The sequence below is a fragment of the Haliotis rufescens genome, unplaced genomic scaffold (assembly GCF_023055435.1).
Source record: "Haliotis rufescens isolate VD_foot unplaced genomic scaffold, xgHalRufe1.0.p SCAF_4, whole genome shotgun sequence".
NCBI lineage: Eukaryota > Metazoa > Mollusca > Gastropoda > Lepetellida > Haliotidae > Haliotis > Haliotis rufescens.
In genome coordinates this window covers 48,850,028-48,866,144 of record NW_025964112.1, presented here as the reverse complement: position 1 = coordinate 48,866,144, position 16,117 = coordinate 48,850,028, and the positions used below count along the sequence as shown (strand labels likewise).

The 16,117-nt window shown below is 40.0% G+C and overlaps 1 protein-coding gene across 19 annotated transcripts in view; it reads left to right on the top strand.

The window, feature by feature from the left end:
* Positions 1–16,117, top strand: part of LOC124151632 (myosin-IIIb-like) — a 161,475-nt gene that overhangs the window by 129,094 nt on the left and 16,264 nt on the right. For 15 of the 19 annotated variants that reach the window (XR_007218105.1, XM_048382170.1, XM_048382175.1 and 12 more), the window contains 12 exons: positions 1,311–1,328; positions 4,710–4,825; positions 5,778–5,927; positions 6,504–6,615; positions 7,649–7,811; positions 8,723–8,803; positions 9,389–9,550; positions 10,326–10,510; positions 11,485–11,733; positions 12,328–12,422; positions 14,411–14,476; positions 15,871–15,903. Coding sequence is in view for 18 of the 19 variants with exons in the window: in XM_048382170.1 (XP_048238127.1) it covers positions 1,311–1,328; positions 4,710–4,825; positions 5,778–5,927; positions 6,504–6,615; positions 7,649–7,811; positions 8,723–8,803; positions 9,389–9,550; positions 10,326–10,510; positions 11,485–11,733; positions 12,328–12,422; positions 14,411–14,476; positions 15,871–15,903 (1,430 nt within the window). In the remaining variant the exon portion in view is untranslated. The remainder of the gene's footprint in view (positions 1–1,310; positions 1,329–4,709; positions 4,826–5,777; positions 5,928–6,503; positions 6,616–7,648; positions 7,812–8,722; positions 8,804–9,388; positions 9,551–10,325; positions 10,511–11,484; positions 11,734–12,327; positions 12,423–14,410; positions 14,477–15,870; positions 15,904–16,117) is intronic. The other 4 variants (XM_048382184.1, XM_048382182.1, XM_048382180.1 and 1 more) reach the window with 2 other exon arrangements.

The window sequence follows — 16,117 nt, the reverse complement described above, 5'->3', positions numbered from 1 at the left end:
GTTTCTCTGTTGGGTTGACCTTTCATACTTTTTCTCATCATTTTCTCTCTTAAAATCTCAGTGAGTAATATATAGAATAACCTGCTCGAAACTCAGAATTCCGGATTATCTGTCCCTCGTTAACGATTGCTGTCCCTTGCCAAAGGTTTGAGATTGACACCATTCATTCATTCGGGACAATAATTAATAATTCCTCATAGCACATCGGTTATTCTCTATTTTACGTTAATCATAGAGACCTATTTTTCTATCAGTAAATCCTGTTTCTTATGATGGGATTTCAACCTTTTGATTAATAATGAAAACATTTTTTTGAGCAATACATAATTCCTAAATTACAATGAAATCTTGTGAACTGTGAGCAGAACCTTCTTAAATCCATATTGTTGTCTGATATGGGCATTTTGTATGGCTTGAACTGCAGATAACACCCATGTGGATCTCTTGTTGTAGTTACTCAGCACTCTATTGCTTGTCGTAAGATGCCACTAACTTGAGACAGGTGGTCAGTTTGGGTGACTTGACTGACTGCAAGACATTGTATCCCAGTGGTTTTGGGATGGTGCTCATGCTGTCAGTCACTGGTTTGCCTGGTCAGATTGGATTACTCACAGGCTGCCATACTGGTAGCTGGAATGTTGCTGACTGCTTTGTATAATAACAAACAAACATTTAACTCAATATATCTTTTGTGGTGCCTAGGACTTTTGAGTTAACAAAGTCTAACCGTACGTAAAAAGTCATTTTGTGTAGGGATTTGATACTGATATTCTCAGAATTCAGTAGTGTTGGCAGTTTTCTGCACTCTCGGGGCAAAGATGGCCCAGTGGTCTATGGCACTGCTTTTTGCTGTGCCAGAAACCTATGGTTTGGGATTTGAATCCCGGTACTCCCGATGTGTTTCTCAGCACCATACCCATACTCGTAGGTTTCACCAAAGTGGTAAAGGACTCAGACCTGCATCACTTCTGGCTTTCCTCCAACATGAAGTTGAAGCTGTGATATAACTGGAATACTGTTCAAAGCAGCATTAAACCCCACTCACTCACTCACTCACTCACTCACTCACTCACTCACTCACTCACTCACTCACTCACTCACTCACTCACTCACTCACTCACTCACTCACTCACTCACTCTCTGCCTCCATCCTATCTGTATCTGCAGCTGAGATTTCCTACTTCAACTGAATAAGAACTTCCAACTTGATTGATCTATTTTGTGTTTACAACATGTGTAGCTGTAGTTACTGATTTGTGTCAGTGTTGTGTTAGAGTTGTGTTGGAGTTGTGTTCGACTATGTCTTACAGATTTATTTGAATGCTCTTGTAAGTATCGTATGTCTTCAACGTTTGCTGTGATCTGTCTCAATGTAGTGCTTTTTCTGTCACAGAGTTCAGCCTCTTCTTAGACATCGGGAAACAATTAGTTTAGAGACTTGGTCCAGTTCTTGAATATATCCTGTGTGGCTTACAAACTTCTTTCTGCTGTATAGCATTCGAACCTTCCGACATTGTTTAATTCCCCATGTATTCTCCTTGCACTAATTCATCATTATCATGTCTGTTTGTGATGGAAAAAAGTGACATCACTCAAGCTCTTCCACTAAATTACTGACATGAATTTTATTTTTTAGATTTTCACTTCAGGTAATAGAGAGTAAGATTATATTACTGCTTCAATATTTTATTTTTTACTAGTTTGATAAAATTATCTGTCCTGGAATTTATTACTGCTTCAAAATTGTGTTTATCCAGTGTTTACTTGCTAATTCAGTTAATATGTTTGGAATTTATTTAGGTAACAATCAGATTGTTCTTAATCCAGGCTGCAACTAGGTGATAGAATAGAACTTTAAGAACAATCATTGAGATAAGTATTATCATTATAATAAAATTAGAAAAGACCTATTTTAGCAGTAAATGCATTATATTGACAGGAGTATGTGACCTATCTTAGAGAGCAGTAAATGTATTATATTGACAGGAGTATGTGACCTATCTTAGAGGGGAGTGAATGTATTATGTTGACAGGAGTATGTGACCTCAGAGAGCAGTAAATGTATTGTGTTGACAGGAGTATGTGACCTATCTTAGAGGGCAGTAAATGTATTATGTTGACAGGAATATGTGAACTATGTCAGAGAGCAGTAAATGTATTGTGTTGACAGGAGTATGTGACCTATCTTAGAGGGCAGTGAATGTATTGTGTTGACAGGAGTATGTGACCTCAGAGAGCAGTAAATGTATTGTGTTGACAGGGGTATGTGACCTATCTTAGAGGGCAGTAAATGTATTGTGTTGACAGGAGTATGTGACCTATCTTAGAGGGCAGTAAATGTATTGTGTTGACAGGAGTATGTGACCTATCTTAGAGGGCAGTAAATGCATTATGTTGACAGGAGTATCTGACCTATCTCAGAGAGCAGTAAATGTATTGTGTTGACAGGAGTATGTGACCTATCTTAGAGGGCAGTAAATGTATTATGTTGACAGGAGTATGTGACCTATATCAGAGAGCAGTAAATATATTGTGTTGACAGGAGTATGTGACCTATCTTAGAGAGCAGTAAATGTATTATGTTGACAGGAGTATGTGACCTATCTTATAGGGCAGTATATGTATTATGTTGACCTATCTTAGAGGGGAGTAAATGTATTGTGTTGACAGGGGTATGTGACCTATCTTATAGGGCAGTATATGCATTATGTTGACCTATCTTAGAGGGGAGTAAATGTATTATGTTGACAGGAGTATGTGACCTCAGAGGGCAGTAAATGTATTATGTTGACGGGAGTATATGACCTATCTTAGAGGGGAGTAAATGTATTGTGTTGACAGGAGTATGTGACCTCAGAGAGCAGTAAATGTATTATGTTGACAGGAGTATGTGACCTCAGAGAGCAGTAAATGTATTATGTTGACAGGAGTATGTGACCTCAGAGAGCAGTAAATGTATTATGTTGACGGGAGTATATGACCTATCTTAGAGGGGAGTAAATGTATTATGAATATTGAAAGTATCTGAACAGCCACTGAGAGCTATCATGAAACCTCATCACACATTATATTCACTTTTCATGTCATTTCGCTTCCATTTAACATTTTCTCGATTTATTTAATAATATTGATTTTGATGAAATAGTAGATGCAACATTTGATTTTTGAAGTCTTATTTTAGACAAAACACCTAGTAGGAATAGCCAATCATTGATGATCAGTAACAAACTTTAAGTCTGATAGACCGCTAAAACTGACTTAATTTTTTTTAAAAAGCATAGTAATTGAATTTTTTTTTGTGATGTGAAATGTGATCATTATTTTAGCGCTTTGCCAACTTGAATAGCATAAATATTGTGTTGAGGTTAGAGTTAGCAGGCTTGTGCATAAATGAAAGTAGACAATGGAAACCTGGGATTAATTGCACAGTTCACAGTAGGTACTCCCAAGAAAATGTGATTAGCAAAATAAATTTCAAAATGTATGAAATTAGAGGATTGCATGGCTGATGTGTGAATCACTTGGAACATTCTAAAATAACTACAATGGTTTTCCTATTCTTGTATTAGATGTAACAGAAGAACAAATGAATATTGTGCAATATAGAAAGCCTCAGCTCTTAAAAGGATGTATTTTGTTTAACGTTTGAATAGGACTTCAGTTTTAAATGGGACTCTTTAAAATCAGATGTTAGTGCTCACTACTGCTAAACAAAGATCTGAGGACATCCCATTACATGTCATGTCAGAACGATCTTTCATGAACTTTGACCGACCAATGAAATGACTAACAAGAAGTCTACTTTAGCCAATCAGAAAGTAGCTTTCTAAGTCTTCCATACCTGACTTTGTTTTGAAAAATATGACTCAAAATTGAAAAACTGAATAACAAAGAGATTCTTGAATGTCTAATAGGGCTATAGAAAGTCTCTTCCATTTCAATGTTTATATCATTTAAGCATGAGATAGACGATGATTTTTACAGCCCGTAACTGTTGTTGATTAAATACTCTGTGTTAACTTTTTCAAGGTTGCACAAATAGAAAACACATTCCGACTGTCACTTTCCTGCTCTGATTGGTCGAATGAAAGGTTGTTCTGACGTATTCTGACGTTATGGGATGTCCTCAGATCTTTGTTTGCAGGTGGTGAGAACTGAGATCTGAATTTAATGAGATTAGTCTTACATAAATTTGTTGTGCATGATGTGTGAAGTATGATTATTTAAAGGACATGTTTTTGTGTATTCATATATTTTCATTGGAGCAACGTTACGTCCATGAGATGTAAATCTCAATAACAGTGAAACTGTGTTATTCAGGATTTACACCATTCTTTGTGAATTTTGCTAAATGTTGTGTGAAACCCCACTCCCTCACTCATTGGAGTACAGAGTGATGTCCCTTTATATATTCATGTATGATCGTAACAGTGTCCGTGACAGAGGGTGTCCAGATTAACAGGGTTTCAGTGTTAGGCTAAAAAATATAATAGTCTTGGTTCTCAGTTGATGATACACAACTATTTATTTGGTTACATACTAGTTTGAACTACCCCTGCCAAAAAAACACTGCCCGCTCGCACTATTTTTTCAGAAGTTATTGCCTGAGAACCGATTCTATTATTTTTATAAGCCTAAGGGGTGTTTGTATTCCCAGTATATGATGGGTATAAGATGGGTATGTGACGAGTATGTGATGTCGGTTCCAGAATGCATCTGGTTCTACCAGCATGACCCGGATCCAGCAGACCGTGTCCACGTATTTCCGCTTCTCTCTCATGGACCTCCTGGCCAAGATGGTGGCTGGCTCCCCACATTTTGTCAGGTAACATTTTCTGTCATTCGTTCATTTTGCACAAAATCCCTCCTCACAAAGTAACTGTAATCCAAATGTATTTAGGGTCATCATCTTATAAAAACACTGAATCTGAACCATTGTCCTGGAGTGAGTGAGTGAGTATGGTTTTACGCCGCTTTTAGCAATATTCCAGCAATATCACGGCGGGGGACACCAGAAATGGGCTTCACACATTGTACCCATATCGGGAATGGAACCCGGGTCTTCGGCGTGACGAGCGAACGCTTTAACCACTAGGCTACCCCAAGCCCCCACTGTCCTGGAATAGCATCTGGAGAGCAACACCTGGTCTTTGTTGTACATGTATTTCATTTCTACTATCCTGAATTTTGGATCTCTTTGTCATATTTTGTTTTGAATGTGTTTTATGAATTGTTATTTTCACTGCTGATGAAACTGAACCTTCTGCTATGTGATCTGTTATCAAACATAAACTTGAGCCTATATACCATCAGGGGCGGCCGGGTAGCCTAGTGGTCAAAGCGTCGCTTGTCATAACGAAGACCCGAGTTCAATTCCCACTGTGGGTACAATGTGTGAAGCCCATTTCTGGTGTCCCCCGCCGTGATATTGCCGGAATATTGCTAAAAGCGGCGTAAAACTATACTAACTCACTCACACACTTACTATTTCCCATCTTTCTAAACTTGTCTTGCTGGGCCTGTTTCCTGTACTTGCATATGTACAGTGAACCAAACCACTTGTTTTACTGATTTTACTGGTTTTATTGGTTTTCTAGGCAAACATAAAAACCTGGGGGTAGAAATAACAGGAAATTATTTTGTCAGTTTAAAAAAATTAAGTGCAAGGTCATCTGTAAAACAAAATAACTTTGGTCTGTCTCTTCTCTGATAAATATTTGTACATGCTCCAAAATTAAATTGGAAGAAATATAATGATATTTTGTTCACTGTAACAGATGTATCAAGCCGAACGACAAAAAGGACCCTGATCACTTCGAGTCGGAGAAGGTGATGATTCAGCTGAAGTATACTGGCGTCCTGGAGACTACTCGGATCAGGAGGCAAGGTTATTCTCACAGGATACAGTTCAGTGAGTTCCTCAAGAGGTAGGTTTTAATGGCTTCCTCAGTTATATCCATGGAATGTTAAAATAATGGTTTTGGCATTGTCTGCTTTTGTATCATACATAAGGTGTATTTATAATTTACGTAATTTTGGCCATTGTGATATTGTTATTGTCAATATTATTTTTCTGATGTGAGGGTGCTTCAAACAGTGACTCTCCATGGTGGTCCCTGAAACCTCTGCTTGTTGTAAGAGGCACCTAAATGGATCATGTTGTCAGGCTTGGTGTCTTTAGTCGATAGCATGTCATTGTATCCCAAAAATCATGGCTCGATGCTCATGATATCAATCTCTGTATTGTCTTGTCCAGACTTGATTATGGCTGGAATATTGCTGAATGCGACATAAAGCAACATACAAACAACAAACAACCACTCAACAGTGACTGGAAGAAGACAGAGAGTTATGTCTTTAGTGTAAATCTCAAGTCAAGCTACTGAACACATTCACCAATCCAACTACTCTCCACAACCAACGCTCCTTGTGACTTGAGGGCTTGTGACCCTCATACTTGATATCGGACTGTAGTGTTGATGGTTGTGTGCTCTGTGTCCCAGGTACCATGTGCTGTGTTTCCAGTGGAATGAGAAGATCCCCATCAATGCCGAGACCTGCACTGTGCTCCTGGAGAGGCTGGGGCTGCATCACTGGGCCATCGGCAGGACGAAGGTGGGCACCGGACCTCTCCTTCATTTATTGCATATTCAGTGTTGGCATTTATTGTTTAATGCACAGATTTCAGCATAATTCATTGGCCAAAATGAAGTCAGAAAAGCATATTGACTCTGATATCAGGTCTGATAATTATGGTATTGATTTGAGTTACTAAAAATAGAATGGAAATTATGTTAAAGTGGTTTTCCCCAAACCTGAGCCAATCAGATGTCTCTGGTTTTTTTTAACTCTATATTATACAATAAAACATTAATAGACTTTATACCGTTATGAGGTCAATACCTGTTTTTGTGACTCAAAAAAGCGGTACTGACCTTACATGCTTGACCTCAATTGTATACTATTCTTCATGTCTGCTGGTACACATGCATGTCACAAATACCTATCAGCCATGTTTGTTCAGTGCGTCTATATGATGGCATATGACAGCATGACTATTTATGAAATAGGGGATAAACCTAAAATTAGGCAGGAACATGACTGCTTTTATTTGTGTGGCTTAATATGATAAAATCTTAAAAATTGTATATCAAAGCAATTTATAAAAGATTCTTTACGTCACCATTCAAAACTGACTTAAAAGCTGGAATCCAGAAACTCGTCTCTGAGACTCATGTTTTCTGTAATGAAAATTTCAGGATCATCATTTAGTGTCTAAAATCACTTCTAACCAGGCATTTCTTCAAACAGGGCACTTACTGAAGTACAGTTGTGTTTTATGTATTCGATGTAGGCATTAGGCATGTGTTTGATGAAGGACATGTGATAAAATCCTCAATGGCAGTTTCTTATCCTTCTATGTTTCTTTTGAGAAGTAGGCAATGTTCTTTTTTCGTTACCAATACTCTTTACTTGAGTGGTTTTCCTGTAATGAGTAACATGTCAATACATTTGTGAGATCCACGAACTCTCATTGAATGAAGATCTTGTGGATTAATATAATAAATACAGATAAATATTTATTTGTAATTTTGCAAATGTTAAAGAAGGGAAAGAAGTGACCTTTTCATGGCTTTCTATCCTGCAGGTTTTCTTGAAATACTACCATGTGGAGGAACTTGCTCGGAGGTACGAGAGCTTCTACGAGAAGTTGATTCTAGTCCAGGCTTGTGTGAGGCGCTGGCTCAGTCGAACGCACTTCTTCCGCATGAAGTGGCAGCGAGACAAGGCAGCGCTCATCATGCAGAAATGTAAGACCATTTATTCATCCTTCACTCTTATGTATTGTGTATTATCAACATCTTTGTGATCCCAAGGTGCCAATGCTTGTTTACCCTTTGTGATGTCTGGGGCAGAGTAGGTCCCAAGTAACCCATGCTTGTTTCCCCTTTGAGAATTCTGGGGCAGAGTAGGTCCCAAGGTGCCCATGCTTGTTCCCCCTTTGTGAATTCTGGGGCAGAGTAGGTCCCAAGGTGCCCATGCTTGTTTCCCCTTTGTGATGTCTGGGGCAGAGTAGGTCCCAAGTAACCCATGCTTGTTCTCCCTTTGTGAATTCTGGAGCAGAGTAGATCCCAAGGTGCCCATGCTTGTTTCCCCTTTGTGATGTCTGGGGCAGAGTAGGTCCCAAGTAACCCATGCTTGTTCTCCCTTTGTGAATTCTGGGGCAGAGTAGGTCCCAAGTAACCCATGCTTGTTTCGCCTTTGTGAATTCTGGAGCAGAGTAGATCCCAAGGTGCCCATGCTTGTTTCCCCTTTGTGATGTCTGGGGCAGAGTAGGTCCCAAGTAACCCATGCTTGTTCTCCCTTTGTGAATTCTGGGGCAGAGTAGGTCCCAAGTAACCCATGCTTGTTTCCCCTTTGTGATGTCTGGGGCAGAGTAGGTCCCAAGTAACCCATGCTTGTTCTCCCTTTGTGAATTCGGGGGCAGAGTAGGTACCAAGTAACCCATGCTTGTTTCGCCTTTGTGAATTCTGGAGCAGAGTAGGTCCCAAGTAACCCATGCTTGTTTCCCCTTTGTGAATTCCAGGTCAGAGTAGCTCCCAAGTTGCCTATGCTTGTTTCCCCTTTGAGAATTCCAGGAAGTTGGTCCCAATCACCTGATGTCTGTTTTTTTATGTACCATACGTGATTTAGATGCCATAGTCCTCCATGTATATTGCAGTTGCCCGAGGATGGCATGTGCGGAAGGAGTACCAGACAGTTGTGCAGCAGAGACGCAGGGCGGCCATTGTTCTACAAAAATGTATGTTTGCCTTAACTGTCAATTGATTGTCACCATTAATTGCTTGTCAAGTTAGGCATGAAGTTGGAAAGAATGAACCAGCACCATTATAATATTATGAAGCTGGACTGACTGTCTGGTTGAAAATCCCAAGTGATATGTGAACATGCTTGACAGCTGGCAGCCATTACCAAATTACTATGTTTACCAGCAAACCCTGCTCAGGGAGCAGTCTGTAAGGGAGCATTCATTTATATATAACATATCAGATATTCCTATCTGATTGTAATTATCTCCTTGACAATGCTTTTTGTAAGAGGCTCGCTTACTTTGTTGATGCATGTCATCGTATCCCAATTGCGTAGATCGATGTTCATAATGTCAATCACTTGATTGTCTGGTCCAGACTCAATTACTTAGAGAACGCTGTCATATAGCTGGAATATTGCTGAGTGCGGCATTAAACAAAAAACATACAAAACCAAACCTTGGGGATTCCAGAACAGAATAGGTCCCGAGTACTCAACGTTTGTCTTTAGATGCAACTACAATGAGGATTGGTTGGTCACAATGTTTACTGACGTACGTTATGATGTCTTTGGTCAGTGGCACGTGGGTTACATACCAGGAAGGTGTACAAGCCGGTGATCAAACAGCGCCACAATGCCGCTGTCTCCATACAGACTGCATACAGAGGTCACTTGGTGCGAAAAAGGGTCATGGAAAACAAAAGAAATGAGGAAGAACAAGCAAGGAAAATACAAGCAGGTAAAAGTACCTCCTTGTGAACTGTGATTTCTACTCTTTGTAGAGTGATGACAAAGTTACCATTCAATAATGAATTATGTGTGGTAATGGTTACTTGATTGCTATGCATTTTATTTTATCCTTGAACTGAATCAATTTTCTGTTACCAACCAAGTCTTTGTTGTAAGAAAATGTTGTAAGTCATTGTGTATTTGGTCAGTATATCAGATGAAGATCTGTTTGAGTATGCCATAATTTTAGTTGATAAAATCCCCATTTCAGTCAATTTAATTATGACCAGATCATTTAGTTTGATACGATACCTCTCTGCCTGAAGATTTGAGGACACCAAGGAAGGTAGCATCAGGTGTACCCTGAGTGAATTTGCACGCCCAATCTTAAGCTGATTAAACTTCAGTTTTCAAAATACAGAATGAGATATTCTGGTCTGAATTTAGGAGCCTCAATGCTGTTTGGCTTATTACAATATCAGGGGCAGTCGGGTAGCCTAGTGGTTTAAGCATTCGCTTGTCACGCCGAAGACCCGGGTTCGATTCCCGACATGGGTACAATGTGTGAAGCCAATTTCTGGTGTCCCCCGCCGTGATATTGCTGGAATAATGCTAAAAGCGGTGTTAAACCATATTCACTCACTCACTCACTCACTATTACAATGTCAACTGACGTGACCTCCTATGGAGATGACCTCAGACCTTCACACAGACAGGTATCATACTTTATGCAACTTTATGACATTGTTCAGTCCTTGTGCATTGAAGCAAGATATCTGTTGCAGTGTTCCGAAAGAAGCAGACAAAGATTGTTGCAGAGAAGGAAAAACGCCAGAATTTGTATGCAGCTAAGAGAGCGGCCACTCTCATACAGACCTACTTCCGTATGTGGCGCTCCAAGGTTTTCTACAGTCAGTTGCAGGAATACAAGAACAAGAAGGAACTGGAACTCATCTACTTTGGACAACAGGTGAGGCAGTTGTATCAGGACGTTTGTAGGAGGACTGCTTGGTAAGGCACTGTTTTGACCTTGTGACTCACATGGATATAATCCCTGGCCACATTCCATGAAGTTACTGTAGACCTACTACTGTCAGAACTCTCATAGTTTATTGTTATTTGTCAGAAGACACTGTTGTGAATTAGTGTGCAGTTATTGTTAGTGGCTGCAAGTGATTGAAGTGGCAGTAAAAGGTTGGCAGCAATGGATTAGAGTTATCTGCCCAGGTTGTTTACAAACATAGCAGGCTTGATCATTCGAGAAGTTTCCGGATAAGACAGTGTCTAGAGAGCTTGTTGTACCTATATAAGAGGGCGATTCAATAGCTTTTTGATCTGACATGTTTTTATCAACTTGCCAAGCGTGGATTGGATAACTTCTTGTAAACTCTCAGTGCCTGCCATTCAAGAACAGAGACAGGCCTGCATCAAGACATTTGACCATGACAAACTTCAGGGATTGTTACTTGTTGTAGCTTCCACTTATTTTTATTGAGATTTTTATTGTTCCCAGAGTTGTAGAGTAATACCTTTTTCAGTCAAGACACATTTCGGATTGCAACATACCCGTGCTCCTGGGTTTCACCAAACTGGAAAACACATAGGCGGATCCAGTGGGATGGGGTCCAGGATCCACCCTTGTAAACATCTTAGACCTGCATCACTTTGGGCGTTCCTCTCGAAGTTAAGCTGACATGCTGTGATTTAGCTGGAATACTGTTAGAAGGGGCATTAAACCCAACTCACTCTCTCACTCACTCACTGAGTATCGGTACAGAAAAAATGTGTGTGATGTTATTGTACGTGTAGCAGGGCGTGGAGTCATCCCACAGAAGACATCCTTACCTTGTCAGCTTGCTGATGGGGTTAACTTCTTTGGTCATGTGGACAAGGCGTCCGACCACGCATGAGGTGCCATGATGTCACTTCCTCCTCTGTTCTCAGGTCGAAGCCTACAACACGGATGCATCTGACTGTATGCAACGAAATAACAACAAGAGGCGAGGTGTTCCTGTTGAGGTTGTGGCCTTGACACAAGGTCACACGTCAGAGGTGAAGGTCGAGGACAAGCAGGTGACCTTCCAGGAGCGCATTGCCAAGATGGACATCGATGAGGCCAGGGCGGAGCATCTGGTGAAGCTGCATGAAGAGAAGGGCCTCATGTCTGAGCAGGAGACGGGGTATTACGACAGTGTAAGTAGGAGCCACAACACTAAGTGTCATGCAAGTTTAAGTTCCATTTTGACTTACCTACTTACCGAAGATTTCAAACTCAGTTTTGTCCTTTCACTTTGATTTTCCTTTGTACCTGTGATTGATAGTTTGAATCCCAGATTTCTTGGTTTGTCTGCACCAACTGGTGCCTGTGTGTGTCACCAAAGTGGTAAACATCTAGGACCTGCATCACTCCAGACTTTCCTCCCCCAGTAAGCTGACATGCGTGATATAACTGAAATACGGTTCAAAGTGAGTGAGTAATTTTTGCTTAACGCCACATCAGCAATCTTGCAGCTATTCCAACGATACGGTTCAAAGTGGCATTAAACAAACTCACTCATTGATGCCAACCAAACTGCTTGGTTGCAAAAGATACCATGATGAATAAAGTGGTTTTCATATTTTATTTTAAGTGAAAGAAAAAAATATATTGATTCAGCAAGGAAAGTAGTCCTATTCTATGAACAGTCCACAAAATTTTGAACCCATTTAAAAATAGTTTCCAACCAATAAGATTACGGCATACTTTTTTTTCACAATTTTGGACAGTAGTGCAATTGTCTTCCCCAGATTGCTAACCTGGAGACAGGGGAAGAGGGTCTAGTCATTGGCACCAGCACACCAAAGACAGCTGGACAGCCCTCCATGGTGCACATGGCGCCAGGGTAGGTACCGCCTGTATCCTGTACTGGCACATCTTCCTGTACCCTGTCTTTCTGTACCCTCCATGCCTTGTAGTACCTGCAGACTTGAGACGCTTGTTGCTAGTTTAATGTGATAAACATCAGTTGGTCATGTTGAGTAAGATGTTGGATGTGGAATTGTGCAGGGATTTATCTTGACATTCCCAGAGGCTGACTTTCAAGCCTAGGTCTATAGCAAATGTCACAAAAATTTCAAAAATCAGAATCTGGGGACTTGTTTTTGGCTGATAACGGGTTCAATAAAGACCAAGAGGCCTTAATTATTAATTTTTTATTATATCATTGAATGCATTGGTAAAATACCTTTGAAATGAAAAAGTAAGAACTTAAAACAAATCCGAATTTGTAAACTAAACTTTTGGATATTTGTCCTTATTTGCCTGCCAACCGCATTTAGTTTGAACTTCCAGATAAACCCATGTTGTGTCTGTTGTTTGGGATGGGAACCACAGGCTGTAGGTTTAGATTTGATTATTGCTGTAAAGTGTGTGACATGGTAATGGATGGACTACAGATGACATTCGTAGACCTATGTTATGTGTCGTCTTTGGTCTAATGTACAGTTCATGTCAACTTTGTGAGTTCCAGCTGTGGGAGATGGAGGTAACATGGACATTAGCCATATGGATATTTACATTTTAGATCCATGTGTGATACTTAGAATTGTCTCTGTGTAGGGTAATAATTAAATGGCTAGATGATACGCTTTGTAAAATTTGAGTTTGACATACGAAGTTGTGTTTGAATGACATGACTCCAACTTGCTAGCTGATTGGCCTGAGCTTCCCTATAAGGTGTTGTTTGCTAGTTGGATGTGCTAAATGGACAAGGAAAAATATGTAGTTTTCAGGTTTGTTTCTGTATTTTCAAAAACTTGGAGTTTTTCTATCTTATCTTTAATGAATGTTTTGGTGAACAATGAAATTTATTTTGAAGTGATGTGAATTTCTGAATTGTCTTCTAGTTATTTTTAAATCAAACTGGGAAACTGTCCTGAGTCTTGTTCCACAAAGCGATCTTAGCGCTAAGCTGATAGTAATTCCCATTCTGTAACCTAGTGTTATGATAGTCGTAAACCTGAGATCGCTTTTGGGAACGACACCCTGAGATGCTAGGAGCTGTTTTCTAGCTGTTGTTTTTAATTTGAACCTTCAGAAAAGTTAAAACATTTCATGCAGAAACCACTTGAAAACTTTTCATTATTTTCATAGGGGACTGACCATTTAATATTCTGGCACCTTTTCATGAAGCGATCGTTGCACTGAGATGATCGTAACTCCCATACTGTAACATAGACTTACAACAGTCGTAGTGCTATGATCCCTTTGTAGATCTGACCCTGGAGGGGGACCTGGGGTTTGGAATTTTTAGATGAATATTTTTTCAGTGAACACTTCAAGACAGGCAATTTTTTAAAAATGATGTGAAAAATTCCAAGGTTTGCAGCAACATTACCATCATCCTACCGGGTACCCTTCACTACTTGGTGGACAGAGGCATATTCCGAACAAAGTCTATCTCCGAAGTAGACACCCAATGCAACATGTGTTTTCGTGTGCGGCATAACGAAGCCTGTATTTTCAGGAGCAGATATATTATTTTTTTCAAACAATTCACCCAAAACATTCTCCACCACCACTGCCCCTAGAATATGGAATGATGTGCACTCAAATTTCATTCTCAGCTTCCTGGGGAGTATACAAACTGCGCTAAAAGGTTTGCAGCACCATTTTATTCCGACCGGTACCCTTCACTACTGCATGAACAGAGGCATATTTCAAACAAGGTCTCTTTCTCTAAGGAAACACCCCATGTAACCTGTAAATGAAACAATTTCCCGAACTCTCCCTCCCACATCAGCCCCTAGAATATGGAATGGTCAGCCCCTGAGGATGCTTGTAGGAGCTTGTACGTACTACTGCATGGTAACGTGTTGTGGGTGGTTTCAGCCTGAGTGCCAGTGTGATGGGCGTGGAGCAGAGTGAGTACTATGACTCCATGGTCAGAGAAAACAAGTGAGTGGTCCATCTCACATTATGACATTGTTACATTTTCATCCTTGTCTTCTTCAATATCAACTCAACTTGTGAAGATCCAGGTAGAATAGGTCTTCAGCCACCCATGCTTGCTGTAAAAGGTGACAATGCTTGTCGTAAAAGACGACTAACTGGATCAGGTGGACTCGCTGACTTTGTTGATGCATGTCATCGAATCCCAATTGCGTGGATCGCTGTTCATGATGTCAGTCACTGGACTGTCTTGTCCAGACTCGATTATTTACAGACCGCCGTCATATAGCTGGAATATTGCCGATTGCAGAGCTAAACAACAAACAACAACATCAACTCCCACCTCACATTATTTCATTGTCCCTATGTCCCTAGAGATATAGGATATTGCTAGGTGCATTCCCTTCTTAAATACATCATGTACCTTATCCTATAAAACAGTCATGGGTCATGTGATTGATATCCGTAGACAGCTAACTAATGTTCATAGATGCCTTGTTTAAAATGCCTACACCCTTTATTTTTGTTGAATTTGGAATGTCATGGCCTTATATGGAGCTGCTTAATATGTATCATGATATTCATGCATTTGTTGCCACGTACATGGCCTATAGAGGATGGAGTGTCTACCTGGATGGAGTGTCTATCCCCAGATGTCTCACACCAAGAGACATTAAATGATGGAACTTGTTGTTACCCTGCCTGGCACTCGGCATTAATGGGCTAACACAAGTTCTTGTAGGCTTGGAGTTGGGTATCCATCTTAAACTGCAGCATGGTATCTTAGTGGGTTAGCACTATAAAACTGACATTAGTCCAGACTAGTACAAGCAGGCATCATACATTCATTACAGACAGTATTCGAAACAGTTTGCCATCTGCCCCGGTGTGGGGCGGTCGGGTAGCTTAGTGGTTAAAGCATTCGCTCGTCATGCCAAAGACCCGGGTTCGGTTTCTGACATGGTAACAATGTGTGAAGCCCATTTCTGGTGTCAACCGCCATGATATTGCTGGAATATTGCTAAAAGCGGCGTAAAACCATACTCACTTACTCTGGCCCGATGACATGACCTTATCCAATTATCACAGTAATAAGATATGAGCATTTAGTTAAATAGCAAAATTACTAATGAAGTTCATTTTGGTATTCCTTGTATGTTTATGCCTTGTCCTCCATTAAGATAATCAATAAATTGCTTTAGTCCTGAATCATTAATTTTCATGTCAGGTAGATTTGAAGACAATTATTTATTTGCTGTTGCATCAGTACTATTATGAAAACCTTTTTTTATCAAAGTGTCATGTCGTCATGTTCTTCCAACTCCTCAAGGATCTCTGTCCTTTGTTTCAAGGAATGAACGACTGTATTCATTTATTCACCTTTTTATTGTCTTTTCCAGAACACAAGGGCTGACAAATGGACACACTTCGCAGTAAGTCAAATGCTGTTAATCAGAATTTTGATGCTAGAGTTTTACACTTTTTTTACATTTTGTTAAAATGCTGGGATGTCATGAACAGTTTGATTAACCTTTACAGCCTTGTATTAATTCTAATATTTCGGTTTTATGAAGTAACAAACACACTAACCACCAAGCATCTATCTGTATTTTAATCTATCCTGCACGGAAATACTCTGTGTAGAAT